This window comes from Amblyomma maculatum, chromosome 1 (assembly GCF_055883805.1).
Source record: "Amblyomma maculatum isolate TAMU_Amacu chromosome 1, ASM5588380v1, whole genome shotgun sequence".
In the NCBI taxonomy this organism is placed as follows: Eukaryota; Metazoa; Arthropoda; class Arachnida; order Ixodida; family Ixodidae; genus Amblyomma; species Amblyomma maculatum.
Genome location: NC_139344.1, coordinates 158950036 through 158972779, shown reverse-complemented (window position 1 = coordinate 158972779; position 22744 = coordinate 158950036). Strand labels below are relative to the sequence as shown.

The 22744-nt window shown below is 46.7% G+C and overlaps 1 protein-coding gene and 1 pseudogene across 1 annotated transcript in view; both read right to left on the bottom strand.

Annotated features, from left to right (window-relative positions):
* Positions 1 to 2214, bottom strand: part of LOC146204734 (nose resistant to fluoxetine protein 6-like) — a 58536-nt gene extending 56322 nt beyond the window's left edge. Inside the window, exon 1 of the mRNA XM_084586542.1 lies at positions 1425 to 2214. Coding sequence (XP_084442668.1) covers positions 1425 to 1746 — 322 coding nt within the window. The 5' untranslated portion in view covers positions 1747 to 2214. The remainder of the gene's footprint in view (positions 1 to 1424) is intronic.
* Positions 1816 to 20746, bottom strand: LOC146204733 (uncharacterized; annotated as a pseudogene).
* Positions 20747 to 22744: the final 1998 nt, after the last annotated feature.

Here is a 22744-nt window from a genome sequence, read left to right as displayed (position 1 = left end):
AGTCATTGGGCTTCTTACTGAGGCAAGGGATCAGGTAGAAAGAGAAATAATTGAGGCATATCACATCAGAAAAGCAGGCGATCAATGTGTCAGCACCCCATCCCTCTATCTACATTATAATGAAGTGGCTTTTTTAGACACACATGTTTGACTGTCAGAAGGTGATAGTAGCTCTGTACTTAAGCTTGGTTTTTTCATAATAAACTTTAGTTGGAAGTGCAGCATTCGTCCTGTCGTGTGTGTTTTCTTCCTGTCGTTGTTTTATTCGTGCTGCGAATGGGTTTTAATATGGATCATTACCAACTGGCCCAAACATCGGTGTTACTGAGAGTTTGTGGCCAAAATATGGGATTATCTGCCTTCTTTCTTAAAGTAAGAAAGCAGCTTGTTATTTTTTTCTTTCTTGCTGGAAGTAACTTTAAAAATGAAAGCTTCCAAAAGAATAGCGCCCTGCCGTTATCTCCCAAAGCAGCTATTCTGGCTGGCATGGCTCGTGTGCGAAAAGGAAACGTAAAGAGGCATGCTTTCCGAGGCTATGAAGCAAAAGTGAAGAGCCGTCCCTCTCGCACTCGCTCAGCCATGCTGTGGCAGTTCTCCGAGAGCCTTCGGCGCATCATTCGTTACAGTGTTACTATATGACTGTGGCGCAGCTTTATACATTTCGTTAGAAAGGCAGTAATAACATCTATTTGGAGTTCACAGCACGAAACACAGGAATTTCATTTGCGTGGCTTAATTTACAGGGTTAAGGTGCATTCATAAATAGGATTGGTAGAAGGGGTGCTCGTGCTACTGGTCATCCCTGCACGGCTCGTTTGAAGGTAAGATGCACGCATTGTAGTAAAAAGAAAAAAAAACGCAACTAAGCCACGTGGGCGACTTTCCATAAAAGAAGCACCCCAATAATCTGTTTAGTCGTCGAAATAGGCTGGCTATCGTCTGGAGATGCAGCGGGTTGCGGGCAACCAACCCGCAACTTGGTTTAATTCCTTTCGTTTAGTAGTCAAATGTTGCAGAGAAGCATGCCCACAGCGTTTAAAGTAATTCCAGCAACAGAATAATGCCCTTTCATAGCCGCACTGAAAAAAAAAAAAAATTACTCTTTGCCCGGCGGATTTCAAAGAAAATTTGTTGCTGACAATGTCATGCAAGAAGCTTCAGTTGATCAGTGATCCTACACGCTTGCAAACACATCATAGGGTGACAGAATAAATCGCACCTCTTTGAACAGCGAAAAGTACCTCGCAAGTGTCACGCTCAAGTCATTTGCACACACGAGGATTCTATTCAGCTGTGCTCTGTGAAGATAATGCATCTAGAATATATTCTAGGATGAGCTAGAATATGTTCTAGTGCAAAAGGGGCGGGCTGTATCCCACCGATGCACCACCCCGGAACGGCTCGCATGCGTACGGTGCACTCACATCTGATGGCCCAGGATTTGAGCTGGCGCAGCCCCAGCATAACCTTGAAGTTGGCCGCTTGGCACTCGGGTGACATGCCGGCTTCGCCGCTGGCACGCAGCATCTGCGGAAGGAGTCGGCGCAACTGGGTGTCCACGGTCGACTTGAGCATGGACTCCACCTTGGCCCACGAGCGGCGCACAGCCTCGGCCGCATCGGGTGTCGTTGTCGGCGGCTCTTCAGTGGTGGGCTCCGTCGTGGTCTCCTCCGGTGTGGTCTGGGCAACCGCTGCGTGGGCCGCGAGCAGGAGCACCAAAAGCTTCCACGAGAGCAGGAGCCCCATGCTGCCAGTCGTGCCGGTGGTGCTACTCCAGTACGCGGGTTCAGGGACGTGAGCGGTGGCTTATGGGCATCAATGTTCCGTCAGCCGGCGGCAGCAGCAGCGCATGACCCGCAAGCACCGAGCGTAGACGAGCGACTGGCACTGACCAGCTGGGTGCCTGTGGCCCCGTGGAAAGGTGGTGCCGGTGGACTGGGCCACGTGCGCGGCAAGGAAGAAAAGCTGACGTCGGCCAGTCAGCGTTGGCCGGCGCCAATGGCAGACCCGTTTACGTGACCAAGGGAAAGGGGGGCCACCAGGGGGAAAGCACAATTCGGTGGAGGAAAGCGGCGGCGGCCCGGGAGTCTCGCGGCTCTGCACGGCACGCCGAGGGGAAGAAACACGCAAGAAACTCACGAAGGTGACCTGAATTAGGGGACCCTCGTTGTCGCGCACCGAGGGCGCAGAAGGAAGCGTGGACAACGCGGCGGCCCACCGCGTGCGCGCGGCCATCCCGTCCAGAATCCGCAGGAACCCGCCGCGCGCTAATTTTTCTCCCCCGCCGAGGCGCTCGACAATTCGGTCGTGCTTTTCCAGCAGCCGCAGTGCGGAACACATCTCGTGCGGCTACTGGCTTCTACGGCTCCGTGCTACCGACGTGGTTGGTGGCACCGTTCTTGTCCTTGGTCGTGACTGAGCGGACGGCTTTAACCGGCGCGCTACAACTGCAATACTCAATTGGCGGTGACCCGAAAGCGTACTGCCACGAAGCAGTTTGTTAGCACTGCACGGCGACGTCGTCGAAGTCTTCCGCAGGAAATGGCGCACGATGGGTACTGAATACCGCTGTTCTATACGAACGTGAACTTCACGACTCTTCAGTACGGAGGGGTCGAATCCGTTAGCAATTAAAGCATCAAATTCATGTCTTTTAGCAAGACTGATCACACATCATCATATATATATATATATATATATATATATATATATATATATATATATATATATATATATATATATATATATATATATATATATATATATATATATATATATATATTATAATGGACGCCGTAGTTTCCGACAAAATCATCGCTTACTTTTGAGCCATATGGTCAAGGGAGGCGCATGAGCATAAAGTTAAAAACGTTTGAAAGAAGTACGAATTAAAAGTAATTCGTTGTCATCTGAGCAGACGTAATCTACGTAACAGGAAATAGAACAGCACATTAGTGTAAACAGTTGCAATTAAATATGCCCACGCAAAGTATTTTTCAAGCTGTAATTAATTAATGCGCACGAATGACGAAGGATGCGTTCGAAATGGAAAACATGCTTGATACTTACTAGACACTGCACTGAAAACGTGCAGAATCACGTCATTGAAACCTTCGGAAGGTAAAATGACTAATACTGTTATTACTTATAGTTGTATGCTCAAAAGAAATCAGGGGTCGTATTTTGCAACAGCTTATTTCCCGCTTACTTCTTAATTTGTCCGCCTGTGAGGCAATGGCTGTGACATCAGCCTGCCTCGCTGCTGGTATACGCTACCGAAAGTTTGACCAGCGAGAAATAGGAGAAGGAATACACCGGGAAATGAATCTTCGCGCAACATATCAGATGTGAGAGAGAGGGAAAAAAAAAAAAAAGGAACTCGCGAGCTCTTGTGGTTTGTCAGTTTTCATTTCTTGGTGATTTATCCGAACGTACGGAACAATTTAAATGTCTCGTTTCAATACACTCGTGTACCTGACACACTGAACACGTCTTGTCATGCCAATTTGAAGTAAAAAAGAAAACGAACCAACGACACAAAGTTTTTATGTTACTGAATTCGTCTTTGGACGTCAGGAAATTCAGAGGAGCTAGAAGTCTGCAAGCAAAGGCTAGCGAGGCTGCGTAGAGGATACGTGAACCTGTACGAAGGTGTAATTTTCAAGACAGCTAACCATTTGCGGTAATTTGGGATTTACTTCAAAACCATGCCCTTCCATGTGCTGAAATTTTCGCTTCTACCCGCATGCTATGGAAAGCTACGAAGATGCATATTTAGGTTTCAAAATTCTTGCAGCAGTCCCTCTCTCTTTTTCTTTTTTATGATCGCCGTGCTGTCTTCCCCCTAGTTCCTTGTCATCCCTTGTCTTGTGTGTTATCTCGCTTGTGTGTTATCTCGCTTGTGTGTTTAGCTCTCTCTGCAGTGGAAAGGTTTGTTCGTTCTCTGAGGAATGAAGCCATCGATGCTAATTTGGAATAACTTGCAATAGCGAATTTGAGAGATGACGCTGAATAAAACAGTCAAGAAAATGAAACAACCTTAGCACGCATACCGACTCTTCCTAAACACAATGCGCCTTGTTGTGCGAAACTAAACTCAGCTGCGGCGCCGAATGATGCTTTCTCAAAACGGGAGCGGCGAACGCGAAAGCAGCTGCCGCGCGGAGCAAAAAAAAAAAAGAAGAAAAGAAAAGAAAAGAAAGCATAGCTAACGTTTCTCTCGGCAAGGGACAAGGCATCGAGCAAAACGAGCGTAGAAAATCGCAGCGTTTCTAAACTGCACCGTGTAAAGGCGACGGGAGTGAAACACAAGAACGCGAGGGGAGGGAGAGGGTAGCATTGCGCCGCAGCAAAGAGTGAACGTACGTTCAGGCGCTCAGGGCGCAAGTTGCACTTTTCGCGCGGATGGTGCGTCGTGTGTTCGTTGCTTTCTTGTACGACTGCCTCGTTCACGTCCCTCGTTCTTTTTCATGCCATCTCCTGTGTGGTTGCTTTCTTTGCCTTGCTTGCGGACGGAGTAGCGGCCTCTTTCTCGCGTAATAAAGAATTCACCATAAACGGCACTGAATTGAGCGGCGACAGAGGAAGAAAGAATGAAAAAGAAAGGAGGTACGATGGGAGCCGAGAGCCTGCGTGATGTGCACTGGCGTTGTCGGGTGTGTGGTGGGTGTCGTGGAGAGGGGAAGGAGGGCGCGCGCACGCGTTTCACTGGCCTCAGCGCCCCGTGGTCATCGTGATGCGCGCTCGCACACTCGCGTAGTTGCGGCGTCTCATCCTCATGCAGAAGAAGCGGTTGATCGGTGCTGGGAAAAGGTCAACGCCTTCCCGGCAGCTGGCGGCTGAAGCCGTCGCTCCTGTGTTGCCGCCGCGCCACGAAAGGCGCCCCGAAACTTTTGCCGCTGCTGACGGGTGAATTTGACCCCTCCGGGAAACTCTTCGCGAAAAGACGAGTTCCCGTCCTCGCGAAGGTCAGGAGCTATCACAGACTCTGCATTATGCCGCTGCTGTGTTGCCGTACTTGCGCAAGTGCAATAAGAACGACGCGGGACCTACTTCCTACTGTTCTTAATCTAGCCTACTTGGGACCTAACAGATATTACGTCACGCGGAGGGAAGGATCAGTGCGGTTTTCTCCCAGACAGAAGCCCGTATTTCGTAAAGCAATATGCTGTTTTCTAGTCCATTCTTTTCCCCTCTTACCAACGACACCTTCCGGCTCTGACTACGCCGTTGACAGCCAGCAAGCAGTGCAGCTTACCGATACTGGTATCGAATACGAGGCAACCAAAATTCCAATAACCAACGGAACAGAACTGGAAAATAATTTCACTATCTATGGGTCCTGTGTTCTATTTAATATTATTTTCCTCTTGTTCATGCTGCAACGAATACAGAAGACTCCAACTTTCCATTCCTAACTTAATGCCGCCCTCTGCTACACTTCCTTTCCTAGAAATCAAGTCATTAGATTGCTTTGGGAAGTTTAATCCTAAAAACGAACGAAACGAAATCATTGGTTACCTTGCCTTCGCGTCACCTGCCGTGACCGTGCCCATTTTCTTCTCAATTTCGAACAGAATATCGTTAACACACGTTGTCGCTCTGCTCTCTCCGTCTCTTAACGTTGCACCATAATACGCTGCTTTGTCGTCAGTTTAGCTAGAGCCCTTTTCGTTAGACGCTACGTTTCTGTTTCATAGGTAAGCAGTGGTAAGATACAGTGTTTATATACCTTCGTTTCGAGAGATACTAGTAAGCTGGCATTCATGATGTGAAAGCACCTGCCAAATGCGACAAATTCTGCGTGCGTGAGGAAGCGCGTTGTCTGCTGTGCACGTTTACCGTGATCATAGATGGAAAAATTACTTTTTGAAAATGGATTAAATTATATTACTAATTACTTTGCTGAAAATCGCAGAAATTTAATTAAATTACATTACTCATTACTGCTTCCAAAAAGTAAGGAAATTGCATTGCAATTACTTCTGCTTAGTAATTCATTTACTTTTAAATTACTTTCTAGTTTTCATCTATGAAGAAACTAAGTAAAGCTAGTAAACTAAAACTAACTAGTTCTCCAAACGCGAAGCACACACATTCTCTCATCTTCTCGCGAAATTATGTCTCAGAGAGCTATTCCTTCCCTTTGTTCTACAGCTCTTGCCATTACAAAAATAACACACCACACACACACACACACACACACACACACACACACACACACACACACACACACACACACACACACACACACACACACACACACACACACACACACACACACACACACACACACACACACACACACACACACACACACACACACACACACACACACACACACACACACACACACACACACACACACACACACACACACACACACACACACACACACACACACACACACACACACACACACACACACACACACACACACACACACACACACACACACACACACACACACACACACACACACACACACACACACACACACACACACACACACACACACACACACACACACACACACACACACACACACACACACACACACACACACACACACACACACACACACACACACACACACACACACACACACACACACACACACACACACACACACACACACACACACACACACACACACACACACACACACACACACACACACACACACACACACACACACACACACACACACACACACACACACACACACACACACACACACACACACACACACACACACACACACACACACACACACACACACACACACACACACACACACACACACACACACCATTTCCAATAATTAGAATAAATTTGCAAATCGTTATTATAAGTCGAAAATAACAATGGGGACCTAACATTGAACCTTGTGGAAAATCTATGTTACTTCGTCTGTAACTTGACCTCCTTTTAGGCAGCTACCACGCCAGACATGTAGACGCTACAAACCTTGCACAAGCAGTTCTATTTCATTTTATTTGACAGCACCCTACCTGCTTTTGCGCGTACTGGCTGGTCGTGTAAATAGGCCACACACTCAAGGAACTTTCCTTTCAGTGAAACGCTGCGTTGCTCACCACCCTTCAACTAATGCCGTCTAATTATGCACTATATTTCTTGTACTGCACAAGGCTGCCAATACAGTGAAATCAAGAGTGCAAATGAGTGACGAGCAGACGTAGAGCAACCGCTGCTTGGTTTGATTGTGCCATCAACCAAGCAGCCGGGTAGAAGAGAGGACTGCGCTGTTTCTTTGCCGCGTGAGTCGGCTGGGTCGAGTCTCTTGGTAGCGGATCACGTTCCGCCTAATAATAACACCATCCCCCTATCCTCCCTCACTCCAACCCATAAGAAAAATCTCCCTGCTTTGTACCGGTATACCGCAAGAACTTGCGCGTCGGCGTTACTGAACAGTTTAAGTAGGAGCAGCGCGCAACAGCCTATCTCACGGCGTTGTCATCTTGCTGCTCACGAGAGTCATGATGCAAACGTATCGTCACAGAGGCCTGCGAGTTTAAACACTATGGAAATTAGTTTACAGCCAAAGAGGTGCTAGCAAATTACCAGCTTGCGAGTGCGAAACAGTTTCATATGAAGAGCTTCTGGTGTGACTTGTGAGGGGTAGGGAATAGGTTTTAAAATTTAGGGAGAGCTACCAACGAGGCTACCTTAAAGCGCTCGGAATGCCACGGGGCAACAACCACATTTATAAAACTTCTTTTACGCAGCACTGTGGTGCGAGGGCTGGCCACTTGCGAGCATCGAGGAAAGAGGCACCGTCCAGTGGTAGTCTTGCTTGCGAACAGCTCTGCAAATTCATACTCGGATGACTGCCCTGGCATTGCGTTTGCCTATAGTGACTGAGAGGTTTCCGTGCAAGGATGGTACAGATTTCTCGCACAAATATCCTTCTTCATTCAGGCAAGATTCTAATTGTTAACGTGAAATTTACTCAGTACAGTTCCAAACGACACCCCCATCCCACCATTTTTCTCTTCCTGTCAGAATATCGAATTGTGCCCCGCTCCTTTGCTCCGTAACTTTGCATGCTAAAAGTGCCCAACCAGGATATGGCGGGGATCCCTGTTCTCCCAGAAAGAGGTCCTGTTGGCGTGAACAGCAAGCCTTATCGAAGCCACAGCATCATCGTTTGAGCCGGTCCATATGTTATCCGACGAAGAGATGAGTAAAAACGTGAGTGAACGGCAATGCATTTCGAACTTTGTGTAGCTAAAAAAAAAAAAAAATGTTGATGTGTAATCATTTCGCCTAGCCCTCGCGCTGTTATAGCAGAATAACATCAAACCATGCCGAATACTCTCGCAGCATCGAGCGACCATACCAGCTTTGAAGTTTTCATTATTTTTATAGGCTCTCTTCAGGGCGCTTTTGAACTCACTGAACCATGACTTAACCCGAGTTTCTAAACCTTCCGCGTGTATATATTCATATATGCAGTGTTCAGGCTGGCATGAGTCAGCTGTCGCTAAGAAATGAACTGCAGCAGGTTTTCGGAATAAGTTGTGGGCTTTATTTGTGGAGATCACGCAGAGCAAGCCAGGTGGGGCGCTTCAAATCATACGAAACTAATTATTTCACAATTTTGAAGCATTTTTTCCAGTCCTCGGATGGAGCTGCAAATTGTATCGTGTTATAAAACGAACTGAACGTCCACGATGCACTGGTTAATCGGGTGTGACATTGTTAAGCGTATGAAATACGTCTTCAAGAGTAACCGGAATGAAATGCGACCGTTTAAAAGGAGACTGCAACCTGGCGGTGCCTCACGACTATAGTTGTAAAAAAAAAAAAAAAAAAAATACTCCTACCTGTGTGGTAGGAGTATTACGTTTTTACGTTTTTACGTTACCTCTCCTCAACCATTTTAACCATGTAATAGGCATTTAGCGCTCGCATTTGGAAACAGCTATATTTGACAAAATGTAATGATTCTCTTCGGTCCATTCTGTTCCGTTTCTGTCGTCCTCTCCGAAAACTGCCATGTCCCCGCTATAGTGGAGATTTGGCGGCGCTTGATCCTAGGTATGGCTGAGACCAAAGCAGAGATAAATAAAACTGGATAGAACTGAGCTGGGGAGGAGGGGGCTGCATTCTCATAGGTCGTACTGCCTTAGTCCATACCTCTCTATTTATAGTTTTTGTTGCTGTTTTTGTTTTGTTTAGGAAGTCGTCGTCGAGACTGATGGAGATTGCTAACGGTGATTGTAATACTGACCATAGGTGCCGCTGAATAACATTTCGTAAAACGCAGACCGTATAGTGCGATAACTACTGGAGGCGCTGGCGACTGTGTGACTCCTGAGATTTATAATAAAGCACGACCTTGCCACACTATGTTTATTTTCACATTCATCCTCTTTTCCTCCACGCCACTGACAAGCTTCGTTATTGTTGCAGTGTTTGCCTGTCAATATTCGCCTCGGACCAAAAAAGAAAGCAAACAATCTTAAAACTTTTGTTAGTACTTAGAAAATTGTAAATCACGAATTAAAAACGTGGCTTCAAAACTTCTCGTTGCAGACATTATCTCGAGTATATACGTAAGTTACCAACGATAAAGGAAACATTGCAGAGGTGAAATAAGAAGCAAGTTTCAGTTGCTTCTCTGCTACTAAATGAAACTCATAGACGCCTGTCAGCGACTCCGCATTCAGGAAGAGGGCAAATTATTAACAATAATAAAAAAAGTTTTGCGAATCGGCCGAAGCACACACACATAAAAGAGGACCTATCGCGAGCTTCGATGCTTTTCGAGAGCCTTGGAAGGCGCACCGCGCAGATGTGGGTTGTTTTGAAGGGAGCATCGTATTACTCGAACGGCAGCGAACGCATCGGCATCTTCTCCCTCCATGTCTGTGGGCAGCGCGTCGTCCTATGGGAGCCGCGCCTGATTCGCTTGACCGATGCGCTGTTCAACCGCGCTCCACATCGCCCATCGCGAATCGGGAGAATCGGTGGACCCTGAAACGTCCAGCGCGCCTCTTTGGTACATATACGAGGCGTTGCAACGGCCAAAGGCCGCTCAGGCAGAGAACCAAGGGGCGCTCCACAATTGGGGTCGTCTCCTCGGCATCTGCTGTGCGCGCACTGGACCCCCGTAGTCGGGGTTGCCTTTGACACGGTGCTCTACTTTGGCTCTTCTTTATTCCCTCGTTGTTTGGGGACGGGTTTTACACCAAGGACTGAGTAAATCTATCTCGTTTACTGAATCCGTGCCGAAGCAGAAAATAAAAGAGACGCAGCCACTTTTCTTTTGCGGGCGAAGCGTCGGAGCCCTATACTCACCACACGGCGAACTGAAGGGGAGTATATGGTTTAGGAGGAGCACAAGGAGTTTTACTGTCGGAGAGCCGTGCTTCAAGAATGTTTCTAAAGTTCCTTTCTCAAGAGCTCCAATTATTGTAGAAAAAAAAAAGTAGCTCCCTGTATACTTATATACCCCTAAATATATATATATATATATTTATATATATAACCCCACCGGGGTGGCGCAGTGGTTACGACGCTCGACCACTGTTCCCAAGGACGCGGGATCGAATCCCGGCCTCGGCGGCCGCTTTTCGGTGGAGGCGAACAGCAAGGCGTCCGTGTGCTGTGCGATGTCAGTGCACGTTAAAGAACCCCAGGTGGTCGAAATTTCCGGAGTCCTCCACTACGGCGTCTCTCATAGCCTGAGTTGCTTTGGGACGTTAAACCCCACAAACCAACCAACCATATATATATATATATATATATATATATATATATATATATATATAGGTTGCGAGAACATAATGTACTAGACTGCTAAAAGAGTATATAGCGAAGTATACGCTTTATTAAAGGAAACATTTTTTATTTTTCATTTCACTCGACGTTTCGATCGGAGACCGATCTTTCTCTTGAGAAAGACCGATCGAAACGTCGAGTGAAATGAAAAATAAAAAATGTTTCCTTTAATGAAGCGTATACTTCGCTATATATATATATATATATATATATATATATATACACACAGAGAGAGAGAGGAGGGCGGTAGGAACGCCGGTACACAATTTTGGCATAACTTCCTTCGGCAGCCGAACTTGCTTCAAAGTAAAGCTTTCGAAAGCATGCATGCGCCATAAAGTTTCCACTTCTCGCCTCAGATGAAACTCAAATAACAGTTTCCGTCAGGTCAGGGCGCAAGTACGCGTTCTTTGTAACATTTTCCTTTTATGACAGTACATACCTTTTTATTAGCATACGCATTTTGATAGCAGTCTCGTTTGATGCGATTTGTGTGAGTACTCGGCAGCATCCAGTAAAGGAATTGCGTTATCCAAAATCTGTCGCTATCCAAAGGCGGTCTCGCCGAGTGTGGTGCATGCCCTAGGTATACTGTCCAGACATCGCAAATACGCAAGTTCGTTTCACCCGTCGTCTACTAAGTATACTGTAATGAGAATTTTCGATAAAATGCCTTGTGTACAGCTACATTGCTGTTGACGCCATCGTGAAAGACGTACTTTTAAATAGTTGCTGCAGTTGCAATTGATCTTTCCTTTATAATATAAGGGCGAGTTTATTGTTAGGATGGCTTCAGATGCATTAACTGCGCTTGAGACGGAGGCTATAAGATCGTCAAAACGCAGCAATTTTTTTTTTTTTTTTTTTTTTTTTTTTTTTTTTTTTTTTTTTTTTACTTACAAACTGCTCCAGACCACGTCTGCATGTGCGCGTTGCTGTACACGTTCCAGCAGTGATTTACGCATTTAGTGTTTTTCTTTCTTTCTTTTTTTTTTGTTTTACATGAACGTGAAAGAAACACATGCTGCCTGCCTGGAAACGCTGCTGGCTAATCGTATAGTCTAGCAGCGGAAAGGAACGGTCTCAGATTTACTTGAAGTGCCAATTTGAGAGCACCACTGAGGGAGTGTTTTGCCTTAAGGTACTGCGCTTTCTGATGTTTTTAGCTTCGTATTGAAGATTTCTGCCCCATTTCTAGCTTTTATTCTGTTTTTTTTCCTCTTTTGGGAGGAAAGCGCGATGAAAGAAAATTAGCGTTTTATAGGGTTTTAGTAAACGCGATCATTGAAAGTTGAAACTAAATGTGTGATTTAAACTGTAACTTTTATGATACCCTCCTCCCCCCCCCCCCAAAAAAAAAAAAAAAAGAAAGCAAATACCACGCTGTTTGATATTCTCCACCTGCAGAAAAATTGTACTTCTCCGCGCCACCTTCCTTTTTTCTCCTAAGTGGCATTTGCCGACCACTTTACCACTGTATGGGCTGCCTTCTTTCCTTTTTTATTAAGTTCCAAATTTATGAATTGAATTAGGCAACTGGTTTTAGGTTTATTTTATCCCTGGGCCTATATTTGAAGCTACGGAGGACAGAAGGTAAGAAGCAGACGGATCTATTAGTTCACTAATTAACTAAATACGTTAATTGGCTTTCTAACTTTTATTCAAGGGGGGAAGTTGTGTTCGCAGAATTGGAGCTCGTCCTTCATATTGTATAGCAGAGCAAAAAAAGTCTTAAGAAAATTTTAGCGCGCGTTACAAAGCCCACAAATGTCAACCTGATAGGCGAATTCACGCAGGAACACAGTGCCAGCGCGCGTACGCGGCGTAGGTCGCTCCACCGAGATATTTCGTAACTATATTGGCATCACCTGAGGGACAGACGGGCGTGCGGTGGTTTGTTGCCATTTCGCTCGCAATCCGGCTTCAATGCGCCGAGGCGGAGCGATCTACGCAGGACGCGCTCGCTGCTGCGGTGTTACGGTGTGATACCGTCTACCAGGTTCACATCTGCGGGCCTTGTAAGACGTGCTGCAATTCCTTTTATGATTTTTTTTTCTCCGCTGTACTATTTTGAGAACGAGCTCCAATTTTTGAACGTGCGAAGATGGTAATTAATGTTTTAGTTCATTAGTAAACTAAATGAAGCATTCCTCCCCATACCTGGTATCCGCCGTAGCCCGCAATACAGTCCCAGGGCTAAAGTGAATCTGAAGCAGCTTTGTGCCCTCACCCGCTGCACGAAGCAGCATAATGCGCAGACACGTGTTTCCACCAGCTGCAAATCCGTGACGGAGCTGCTCGCCGAAACGAAGCTGCAGGTAACGTTTACCATTCCGATGCTTGCGGAAAATGTGTCACTAAGTTCGGAGTACCACAAAAGAACAGCGGACAAGCCAACTTTGGCAAGAGACATGAAATGGGTGTAGTGATTTGATTGACAGCTGGCGTACGCTGATTCGCCTGACGAGGCTTGAAATATAGTGGGGGTAAAGATTACATCTAAACTAGAAACAAAGGGCAATCAGCTGCAACACCTGCAAGCTGGTGCTGGCTACAACAGCGTAGAATCGGAGGTCTTGTTAAGGCAAAAGTTTAAAACTGTCATTGATAGGCAACATTTCTTTAAGATAGCGGCAACGGCTTCTAATCCCAGTCACTTTCGACGTTTCTTTTTTTTTTTTTTCTATCCAAATAAAATATAGCCAGTTTTTGTACTGAGAGTAGGTAAACAGCTCTCTTATTATTTTAAATTGCAAACGGCATCAAAATCATGAATGGCGTAATAAGTTTAAGGTTCGTGTTTCGATGCACACATGCTTAGAAAACTGCAGGGGCACATGCACAGTGAGAGCAAAATGTTTCATTCATTCGCTCGCTGGCCCTCCGATTGCAAGTTCCGTCTCGAATGGCCTCTCACATGGCGTGTTCAGAGGGTGCTATGTGTACAGTCTGACTATCAACATATCTAATGCTGTATTTTTCTTTGTCGTGCTACGCAGTGGCACATCCAACGTTCTCGTCAGTTTGACGTGCGTGAAGGAACGCATAACGCATTTCTGAAGAAAACGTAAGGCTTCTTATGGCGAGCCGTTTCTGAAGGTGCTCGATGTCACTGCTTCCGACCTCTCGCGCGGTACTCTTCCCTAAAAGATCAAAACTGCTGCGCAGCAGGAGAAAGCAAACACACGCACGCTGCTCCCGGGTCGTGCCGTAATCGCGAAAAGCGTTTCGAGACATCGCGTCAGAGTCGGCAGGCACGGACGGCACACGGCAGTGCCGTGACGATGCACCCCGCCAGGCGTTCGCAGGCTCGCAAGGCTCCGCGCCGGCGATGCGGCTGCTGCCAAGTGCGATAGACGTACGCCGCGGCAACACCGGTCGGGGCTGATTTTCCTGACAGGAGTGGCTTGGCGAAACAGCACACCTTGCTTGAGCTGTTGGAATCGCCGCCGTTCGGACTCGATCGGAAATGTTTAGGAGCCCTCTTCTCCTTGCGCATGGGTTGGAGTGGGAGAGACAGTGCGCCGCCTCGGATCCAAATATAGTCGCACGCATTTCGGAAAAGCGAGTAACGGCGTTTGCGACGTCGTTTAACGAGTCGGACGGGGCGGAAGGGATCGCCGTATACGCCGAAGGCACAAACCAGACCGATGCGCAATCGGTTCGCGCGGGGCGCCAGGAAAACGTCGGTCGAGTTACGCGCGGCGCCTTCGCTTCGAGAGGAAAAAGCCCAGCGAAATGCCGGTTTCGGAACGCGGGCCACCCAGCCTAATGTGTACGCCAAAAGGAAGCGGCAGCGTACGAGAGCCTCCGGCGGGGTTGGAGGCCTGGCCGTGGCACGGGGGCAGTGGTGGCTTGTGGGCTGTGTCTCGCCAGTTCCGACTATGTTCCCCACGCAGCCTTTAGCGAAGGCATGGTTGTAGAGGCGCCGACCAGCCATATACTGTACAACGAGAGCATAAGGCAAGACTTTGGGGAACTTAACAATACCTGGGCATGAAATATGCAGCCGAACAGCACAGGCGCGCTAATCCGCATGAAAATTTGCAATTCGTAATGATATGCGCAATTTAGATTGTAACAATCGCTTTGAACACTTTCGGGCTCAGAGGCCGCTGAGCCGAGTCTCAGAGAGGTACCCAAGATAAGGTCTTGATCTGCCGACGCCTTGCCAGTCGGGAGGCATGTGGCTAAGTCATGAAAGGAACGTACCATAGTAAGAATTTTGAGAATGCAGCGGCTAAAGCAAGTTTGAATGCTGTGGGTACGAACAGAGCACTGAACACATTCTCAGCCACTATCGTTATTTCGACAACTAGCGGGTGTCTCTGTCAACGACACGTCGTCGATGAACTCTTCGTCTTTGTTTATGAGATCAAAGGTTCTGACCCCGTAGTCTCCTTTTCGTCGACCCGGAGAGCCGCTTGAGAGCTACGCACGTTATCTGGATCTCAACTGGATTGAATGGCTGTCGGCAGGGTGTCGAACCGGAACCAGAACCAAACCGAAAACCGGAACCGAACCCGAATTTTAGATCGGAACTGGAACCGAACTTAACTCGAATTTTTTCCGCCATCTTGAAACTGAATCCGAACCTGAACAAATCGGAGGAGCCGCTCCGAACCGCTTCGCGGTACGATTCCGACCTACTTTTGCTGGCAACTTACTTTTATTATTTTTCTTTTATCGCTGCTTGTAAAGCGCTCTTTTCGCTTATTTCCAAAGTACTACTGCACAGCGCCGCATCACAACTATACTGAAAAATCGTCCCTGGCAATAAAGATGACAACAAAAGAGGGAAATAAGTCGCCACATGCATAACACCATTCTCTGGTGTCGGGCTATCGTTTCATCTAGAACAGGGGTGGCCGCTGCGCTGTGAAAAGGCGCCGCTCAAAGAGAAAGTTGCCTCATTCGAGAGCCTTTCTAGGCAATGAAATAATAGCATATATTTTCGCAAATCGAGCTACATATTAAGGCGAAAGCATTTAATGCCCCATTGTTGTCGGCAGAGGGTGCACGCCACACTTTCAAGGGAGATAGTTAAAAATAAATAAATAAACCTTGTCTCCACCGGGCATCGAACCTCCATCCCTTGGAACCCCAGCCGAGCGCTTTACTAACAGCGCCACGCCCCGGATTTCTTTTTTTTTTTTCAGCATGGTATTTATTACATGCCTTTAAATTCAGTATAGAGCTATATACATTATTTACAAAATAATCAGCCTGTAGGCGAAAAGTCCAACTGAAACATACAACACCACAAACTAGAATACGACTTAGCACAACTTCACTGAAACGGTGGCAAGGAAAGACAACACATCAACAATGGAAGCCAATCCGGTTGATAGTCACTATCTTCGTAAGTGTCTCTAAGCTCGTGCACCATCTGTTTGAAATGAGTAGCGGGGGAGACGAAAGGCTCAGTATTCCGATCCAACATACGCGTTTTCCACAGGCTGTGCAGTCCAAGGAGGAAAACCATGTCAAAGGGTTCGTGGTTATGTTCGGTGGCCATCAAGTAACGCACACTGTGGGAATTCAAAATAAAGTATTTTTCAGTGTTATTTGCAGTACATCCCAAAATAATATTGCATCTAAGCAGGCGATAAAACAGTGTTCGATGGTTTCAGGTGTGTCACATAGCCGACAACTAACAGAAGAAACAAAAAAAAAAATATATATATATATATATTTTTTGTGAAGCCACGCTTTAACAGGCAAAACTTCGGCATTAAGTTTAAAGAAAAACGTTTTAGTAGAAGGCGAGATCGGCATTTTGCGCACCCTTTTTAACACATCATGCCCTATACAATTAGAATAGAGTGAACGATATAAGGGAGGCGGGAACAACATAGTTATAAATTCTTTGTATAAATTTTTCCGTGAAACAGAGAATAAGTACTCATAAGAGAAGCTAACTGCCAGAAAACTCACTGAATCGTAAACTTATTTCATAAAACCAAATAATAAGGGCTAATTGGTAAAATTGGAAGAGACCACGAAGTATGGAAGAAGGTTTACAAGGTTAGTTTGCAGGGATGCTCTGGTAATTATTGGATGGGAGCTATTACGGAAAAAGAAGAAACGAGCAACTATATGACATAGAGATGTGTCAAGCCTAGTCCGCCAGCAGAAACAGGCCTGAATAAGCGATCGCGCCGCATAGGCTCAAAACTGGACGACCATATGAACGTCGCAAACGTTCGGTGAAAACTTTGTGTGTAATTCCTTGCGCAATGGAGTACCTGTAAAACATAATAAATTTTTGTAGCCGTGAAACATATTACAGGCAAAATTGATAGGCAGTGCGGTACAAAAGTCTGAGCAAAGCTTTGGAGTGCCGTGACTCGCTCTTTCCAGTAACGCCCACTAAACTTGAATACATGAAGGGGAACTCCAAGGTATTTAGGGGGAACACGAGACCATTCAATTCCAGCATAATGAGTCGGCATTGCTCCCCATGAACCGAACCACGGACCCGAACTTTTAGACCTATTCATTTGAGCGCCAGATACAATGCCAAACTGCTCAATGGTGGTTATAATTTTGTCAATGCTAGGTTTGTCAGTGCAGAAAAACGTCAAATCTTCGGCGTACGCAAGCACTTTGACTTCATTACTGAAGGCAACATAGCCACGGATATTATGGTTTTGCAGTACACTCAAACGAAGTGGCTGTAGGTAGAGGGCAAAGAGTAGCGGCGACATAGAACAGCCTTGCTTCACGGATGATCGAATTGGCACAGGCTCTGAGAGGTGACCATTAACATTCAAGCGAGTGGAACAGTTGTCGTAACAAAGTTGCACCCCTTTAAGTACAGTTGATCCAACATTTGCACGCTCGAGAAGAGAAAACAAACGAATGCCGGACACGATCAAATGCCCTCGCAAGGTCAATCTGGAGTAGAGCAAACTGCTCATAAGAGCCAGAGCAAGATTCGAGAATTGTACGTGCAATATGTATGTTATTTTGTATGGAGCGTCCCCTCAAGCCGCACGTCTGATGAGGGCCAATGAGAACCGTCATCGCATATTGTAAGCGATTTGATAGTACTTTCACAAAAACAAAAAAAATGTAGTCCACATTCGTCAACTTGATTGACCTGTAGCCATCCACTGAGAGCAATTTTTCTTTATCCATACTCTTTGGAATTAAGACTGTGTGATTACTAGTAAAGGACTGAGGAAGGACCCCCACATCAAAACTTAAAGCGAAAATTTGCAGCAAGACAGGGCTCAGCAAAGGTTTAAAAGTTTTGTAAAACTCGCATGATGTGCCATCAGGGCCAGGTGTTTTAGAGAGGGGTAATTGGTCAATTTCCTGTTCTATTTCTTTCAACGTGAAAGGACCATCGATAAGAGCACAGTCATCATCTGATAAAGGCGTTATAAGAGCTATGAAGTTAGCTAGTAGGTCCGAATTAGAAGTAGCAGAAGCGTCACTGAACAGTGTCGTGTAATAGCTCACAAACACAGAGATAATCTCACACGTTTTCGTTACTAAGGTGCCATTGGACATCATTCCCGGTATCAACTTGGCAGTAGCATGACGGTGCTCATCAAGTGGAGCTTGTCGCTTAGGGGTTTCAGAGTGCAAAACACGATTTGTACGAGGTCGAACTCGGGCACCCCTGTATCTTTCAGCGTCTTGTTTTTGTAGGTCACACTTTATCCTAGCAATTTCGTCTGAATATACTCCAGGTGCCTCACATTCCAATTCATAGAGGTTATACAAACTCTTATGCAATGTCCTATCTTGAAATTTCCTGTAAAATGACCTAACAGACCCAATTTCAATAGCTATTTTTCGCACCTCCTGTTTAAACAGCTCCCAAGCAGCAAAATATTGGCATGGCACCCGCCAACACACTTGTAGTTGTGAGCGTATCAGGCAAACTCCTGGTCATTTACAACTGAAGAATTTAGCTTCCAAAGCTCCCATTGTGGCCTAAATTTTGAACATTAAGTTCTCCCGAGCCGAGCAACTACTATACAAATCACGGGAAACCAGCGTGGAAGAAACATAAATCCTGTCTAGGCGCGGCGCGCGTGGGACCTCCCCTGGATATGCGTAAATAGTGTAGTTGCATGACATGAGGCCCCTGTATCAATGAATCCTGAGTCATCTATAACACGCGACAACACTTCACACTTCTGTCTTCTGTGTACACTAGGCCCAGCACGATCATTCAGGTAACATATACAATTAAAGTCTCCCATTAGCACAACATTCTTATCACAATCTAGGAGGTTAGCCATGCCTTCAAACATATCAACACGCTCAGCTGCACTATTGGACGCATAAATATTGATAAGTCTCCATGGCTTCCTGTGGAGCAAAAAATCACAGCTTATTAGCCGCCCTTCAGAGTCAGTACAGTAAGATAACGCAGAATAAGGGAGAGCCTTTCGCAAAAACAAGGAGCAACCCGCCGAAAAACCAACAGCATGCGTCACAATAACATTGTAATCAGACAAAAAGGGTCCTAGTGCCGTCTCTGTATACTGCTCACTCTCAATCTTCGTTTCCTGGACGGCGACAAAATCAAGCCGCCTGCTGATGAAAAGTCGGCGAAGTTGCCCCTGCTTCTGATGAGACCTAAGACCTCTCACATTCAGCGTTGCAAACACTAGCTCCTCAGGGGTCGCCATGGAGACCACACAAGTGCTGACTAGGCTTGCATTTGTCTCTCCGGAGACGGCGACGTCACCTCCGGACCTCCACTGCGGGAACGCGAACCTTGGCACTTCCCTTTGTGTTTTGACGTGTGCCGGCGGCGGCGATGCTTCACGCTTACCGGATCACCATCTTGACTTGAGTCAGATACGCAATGTGTCCGGCGCTTATGGAGATGCTCTTCAACAGGAGGGACGGCCTCAGTTGCAGGTAGAGTGGCTTGACCTGCAAGCTCTTCCTCAGCATTGACCTCAGTGGCTGGAGAAACCGGGGCGGCATCTTTGGCAATATTACAACAGGTGGCAGGCTCCCTATCGTGTGCCGGATTCGGCGTCTCATATTGAGGCAGTGTCTCACGTTCTTCCACTTTCTCCTCGCTCTCCTTGGAGTCACTTTGAGGAACAACCGTTGTATTAGCTGTGGAAGCCGTGTTCACAGTAGCGGTTGAAAGGACACCAGCCGAGTCAAGCACTTCTGTGGCGTCCATAATATGCTCTTGTAGAGCGTCGTTAGGTGGCCGCACACGATGCCGCAGCTTGTCCGAATAGGTAACGACGCACTCTTCTGCGGTGTGACCGAAGTGTCGGCAGTCGTCACAACGCGGCATGCGGCAGTGCCTACGAATGTGGCCAATGCAGTTGCATCGGAGGCATAGCGGTGGCCTGCCTGGTATTAAAACAAGGCTCTGTATACCACAAATAGTCAGCACATGTGGGACGTCGCCAACGCCGACTCTTTCAGCGAGAGACACAACAAAATCCCGGTTCAGCGTTCTCAAATCTTCCATTTCCGCCACTTTCCAGTTTTCCGTCGAAATCGAAGTCACCTTCACGTAGGCCTGTAGTGCCTCACGTATGAAGGCGTCTTCCAAGCGTTCGGGAAGCCACAGAACCTTCAATTTCATCACTTTTGGTTCTGGGTCCACGACGACACAACGACGGCCCTTGACAACGAAATCACCGCAATCCACTAATTTCTCTTTCGATTGTGCCGATTTGCAGGTGACCATCTATACATGAGACATTTGAAATTGGCCAATCGAACTAATTTTCTTGAGGTCCACAGCATTCCGAAGGGAGTCTCTGAAGTCTTGTGCCCGGTACGGGTGTCCGGCAAGGTCCGCATGCAAGAAAATGGAGTCAGCGACCAGCTTATCAGTTGGGAGACGGGGCAAAACAATTCGGTATTCATTACTGCTGGCATTAGCCTGTACAGTACCTTGGCCAGAGGCCGATTGAAGCCTTTGTGTGGAGAACATCGAGAAACGCAACAGCTTGGAACAGCGTCTTTATCGCGCCACGCCCCGGATCTAGAAACGTTCAAGATAATTCCCTTTGTCTACCGCGAGGATAGCGGGATTCAGCGGGCCCGTACTGCGCCTGTAATTTCCTGTAAAATAATTATTGAACGCCGGTGAACTTTGATGCGTTCAATGGAATGTTGGTTGTGTTCGACAAGGAGGGCGCCATGTAGCGTCACGACTGGTCTTGACGTCACCAGGCGATTCATGCATAGACGAAGCTCACCTCGCCGGGAGTTCGATCCAGGCGTCCGGCGGCGCCTTTCGTTGGATTGTGGGGTTTAACGTCCCAAAGCGACTCAGGCCATGAGAGACGCCGTAGTGGAGGATTCTGGAAATTTCGACCACCTGAGGTTCTTTAACGAGCACTGACATCGCACAGCACACGGACGCCTTGATTTTTGACTCCAACGAAAAGCGGCCGCCGAGGCCGGAGTTCGATCCCGCATCCTTGGGAACAATAGTCGAGCGCCGTAACCACTGCGCCACTCCGGTGGGGTGCTTTTGATTTGGCGCTTCCTTGAACGCCGCATCACACAGCAAACAGAAGCATACCCAGATGTCTAGGAGGCGTTAGTACAGCAGGCATCAGCGCATTTCAAACTGATTTACAGGATAGAAAAGGTGCTGTATCTGTCATAATTCCCCGCGGACACATGTACCATGCTGTAAAGGTAGGGAAGAAAGTAGGAGTGAAAGAAGAAAAGGAGATAGAGGTGCCGTAGTGGCGGGTTACGATCCACCGCGCTATAATGACTTTCGTTTCATCGCACTTTAGTGGTCCAAAGTGCCATCTAGATTTTTTTTTTATAAATATATAACCATGTAAACTCAGAAACGAAATGACGAATCTGTTAAAACATTGTCAAACAAATCGTTTTATTTTCCTATCGTTCGGCGACGTCGCAATGAGTCACGCAGCATGTGCTTAGTAGCCGTATGTGATGCGGTGCCAGCAGATGCAATTTGGTTGAACAAGACTTCAGAATGATAAGCCGATGCTGATGGTGGGAAAGCCGCTTTGGGCAACAATTTACCGGTGTGTTCTTGAGTTGTATCTGAACTTGGTACAAAGATGATCCCATAAGTGGATTTCCCTTTTTTCCTTTTGTCCATATAGCGATTTCTGCTTGTTTTATCGTCCTTGGCAAGTTAAACTATGCCATGAGTGAAGCTCCGCCGTTCAAATGTGAAATGAGCGGAATTACTGGCAGGAGTATCAATTCAGATACTTACTTTGCTGTGCCATCGTTTCGGTCCGTACAACTATGGTGTCGAAAACAAACAAACAAACATGCGTTTCATTTATTTATCCACCATGACTGATGCGAATATCTGAGACAGTCTTGAAATGTGGCACTGAAAGATAGAAGTGCACTATTGAGAAACACGTAACTAAACGTAAACTATTCTACGGGTTGCGCGGTGACGGGGGAGGTCGGGACAAAAACCTTGAAAATTAGGGAGAGGGACGAGGTCAAGCAGACCGAAGGAACCTGCGACTGGGCTCTAAGGGGAGAAAAAATGGCGGTCTAATCCGGGCTACACCTAGATTATTCCACTGCAGGAATGCATGCGTGCTGACTCATGTTCTGTTGCCATAAACAATTAGTACAACTTTTGAGGAAACTTATTTTTTATCACACGTGTGTTCTGTGATTTCACGCAGGACAGTGAGTAACGGCATATACGAGTATGGTAATTGAAGACGCACGCGCTCGGTCTGGTTGCATCGACGTGTCGTGCAAAGATGCAATGAATGCAAGATGCACTTCCTGTAGCGGCTTGATGTGGATTATCCACTATTGTAACCTCAGGTAGGTCGCTTATGAACACTGGCAACCACTGTCGCCGTTAAAGTGACCGCAGATGGTGAGAGGAGCGCCCAGTGCCCACGCATTACTTCGGCCGCGTTTCGATGGAGGCAAAACGCAAATGTCAGTGCACGTTAAAGAT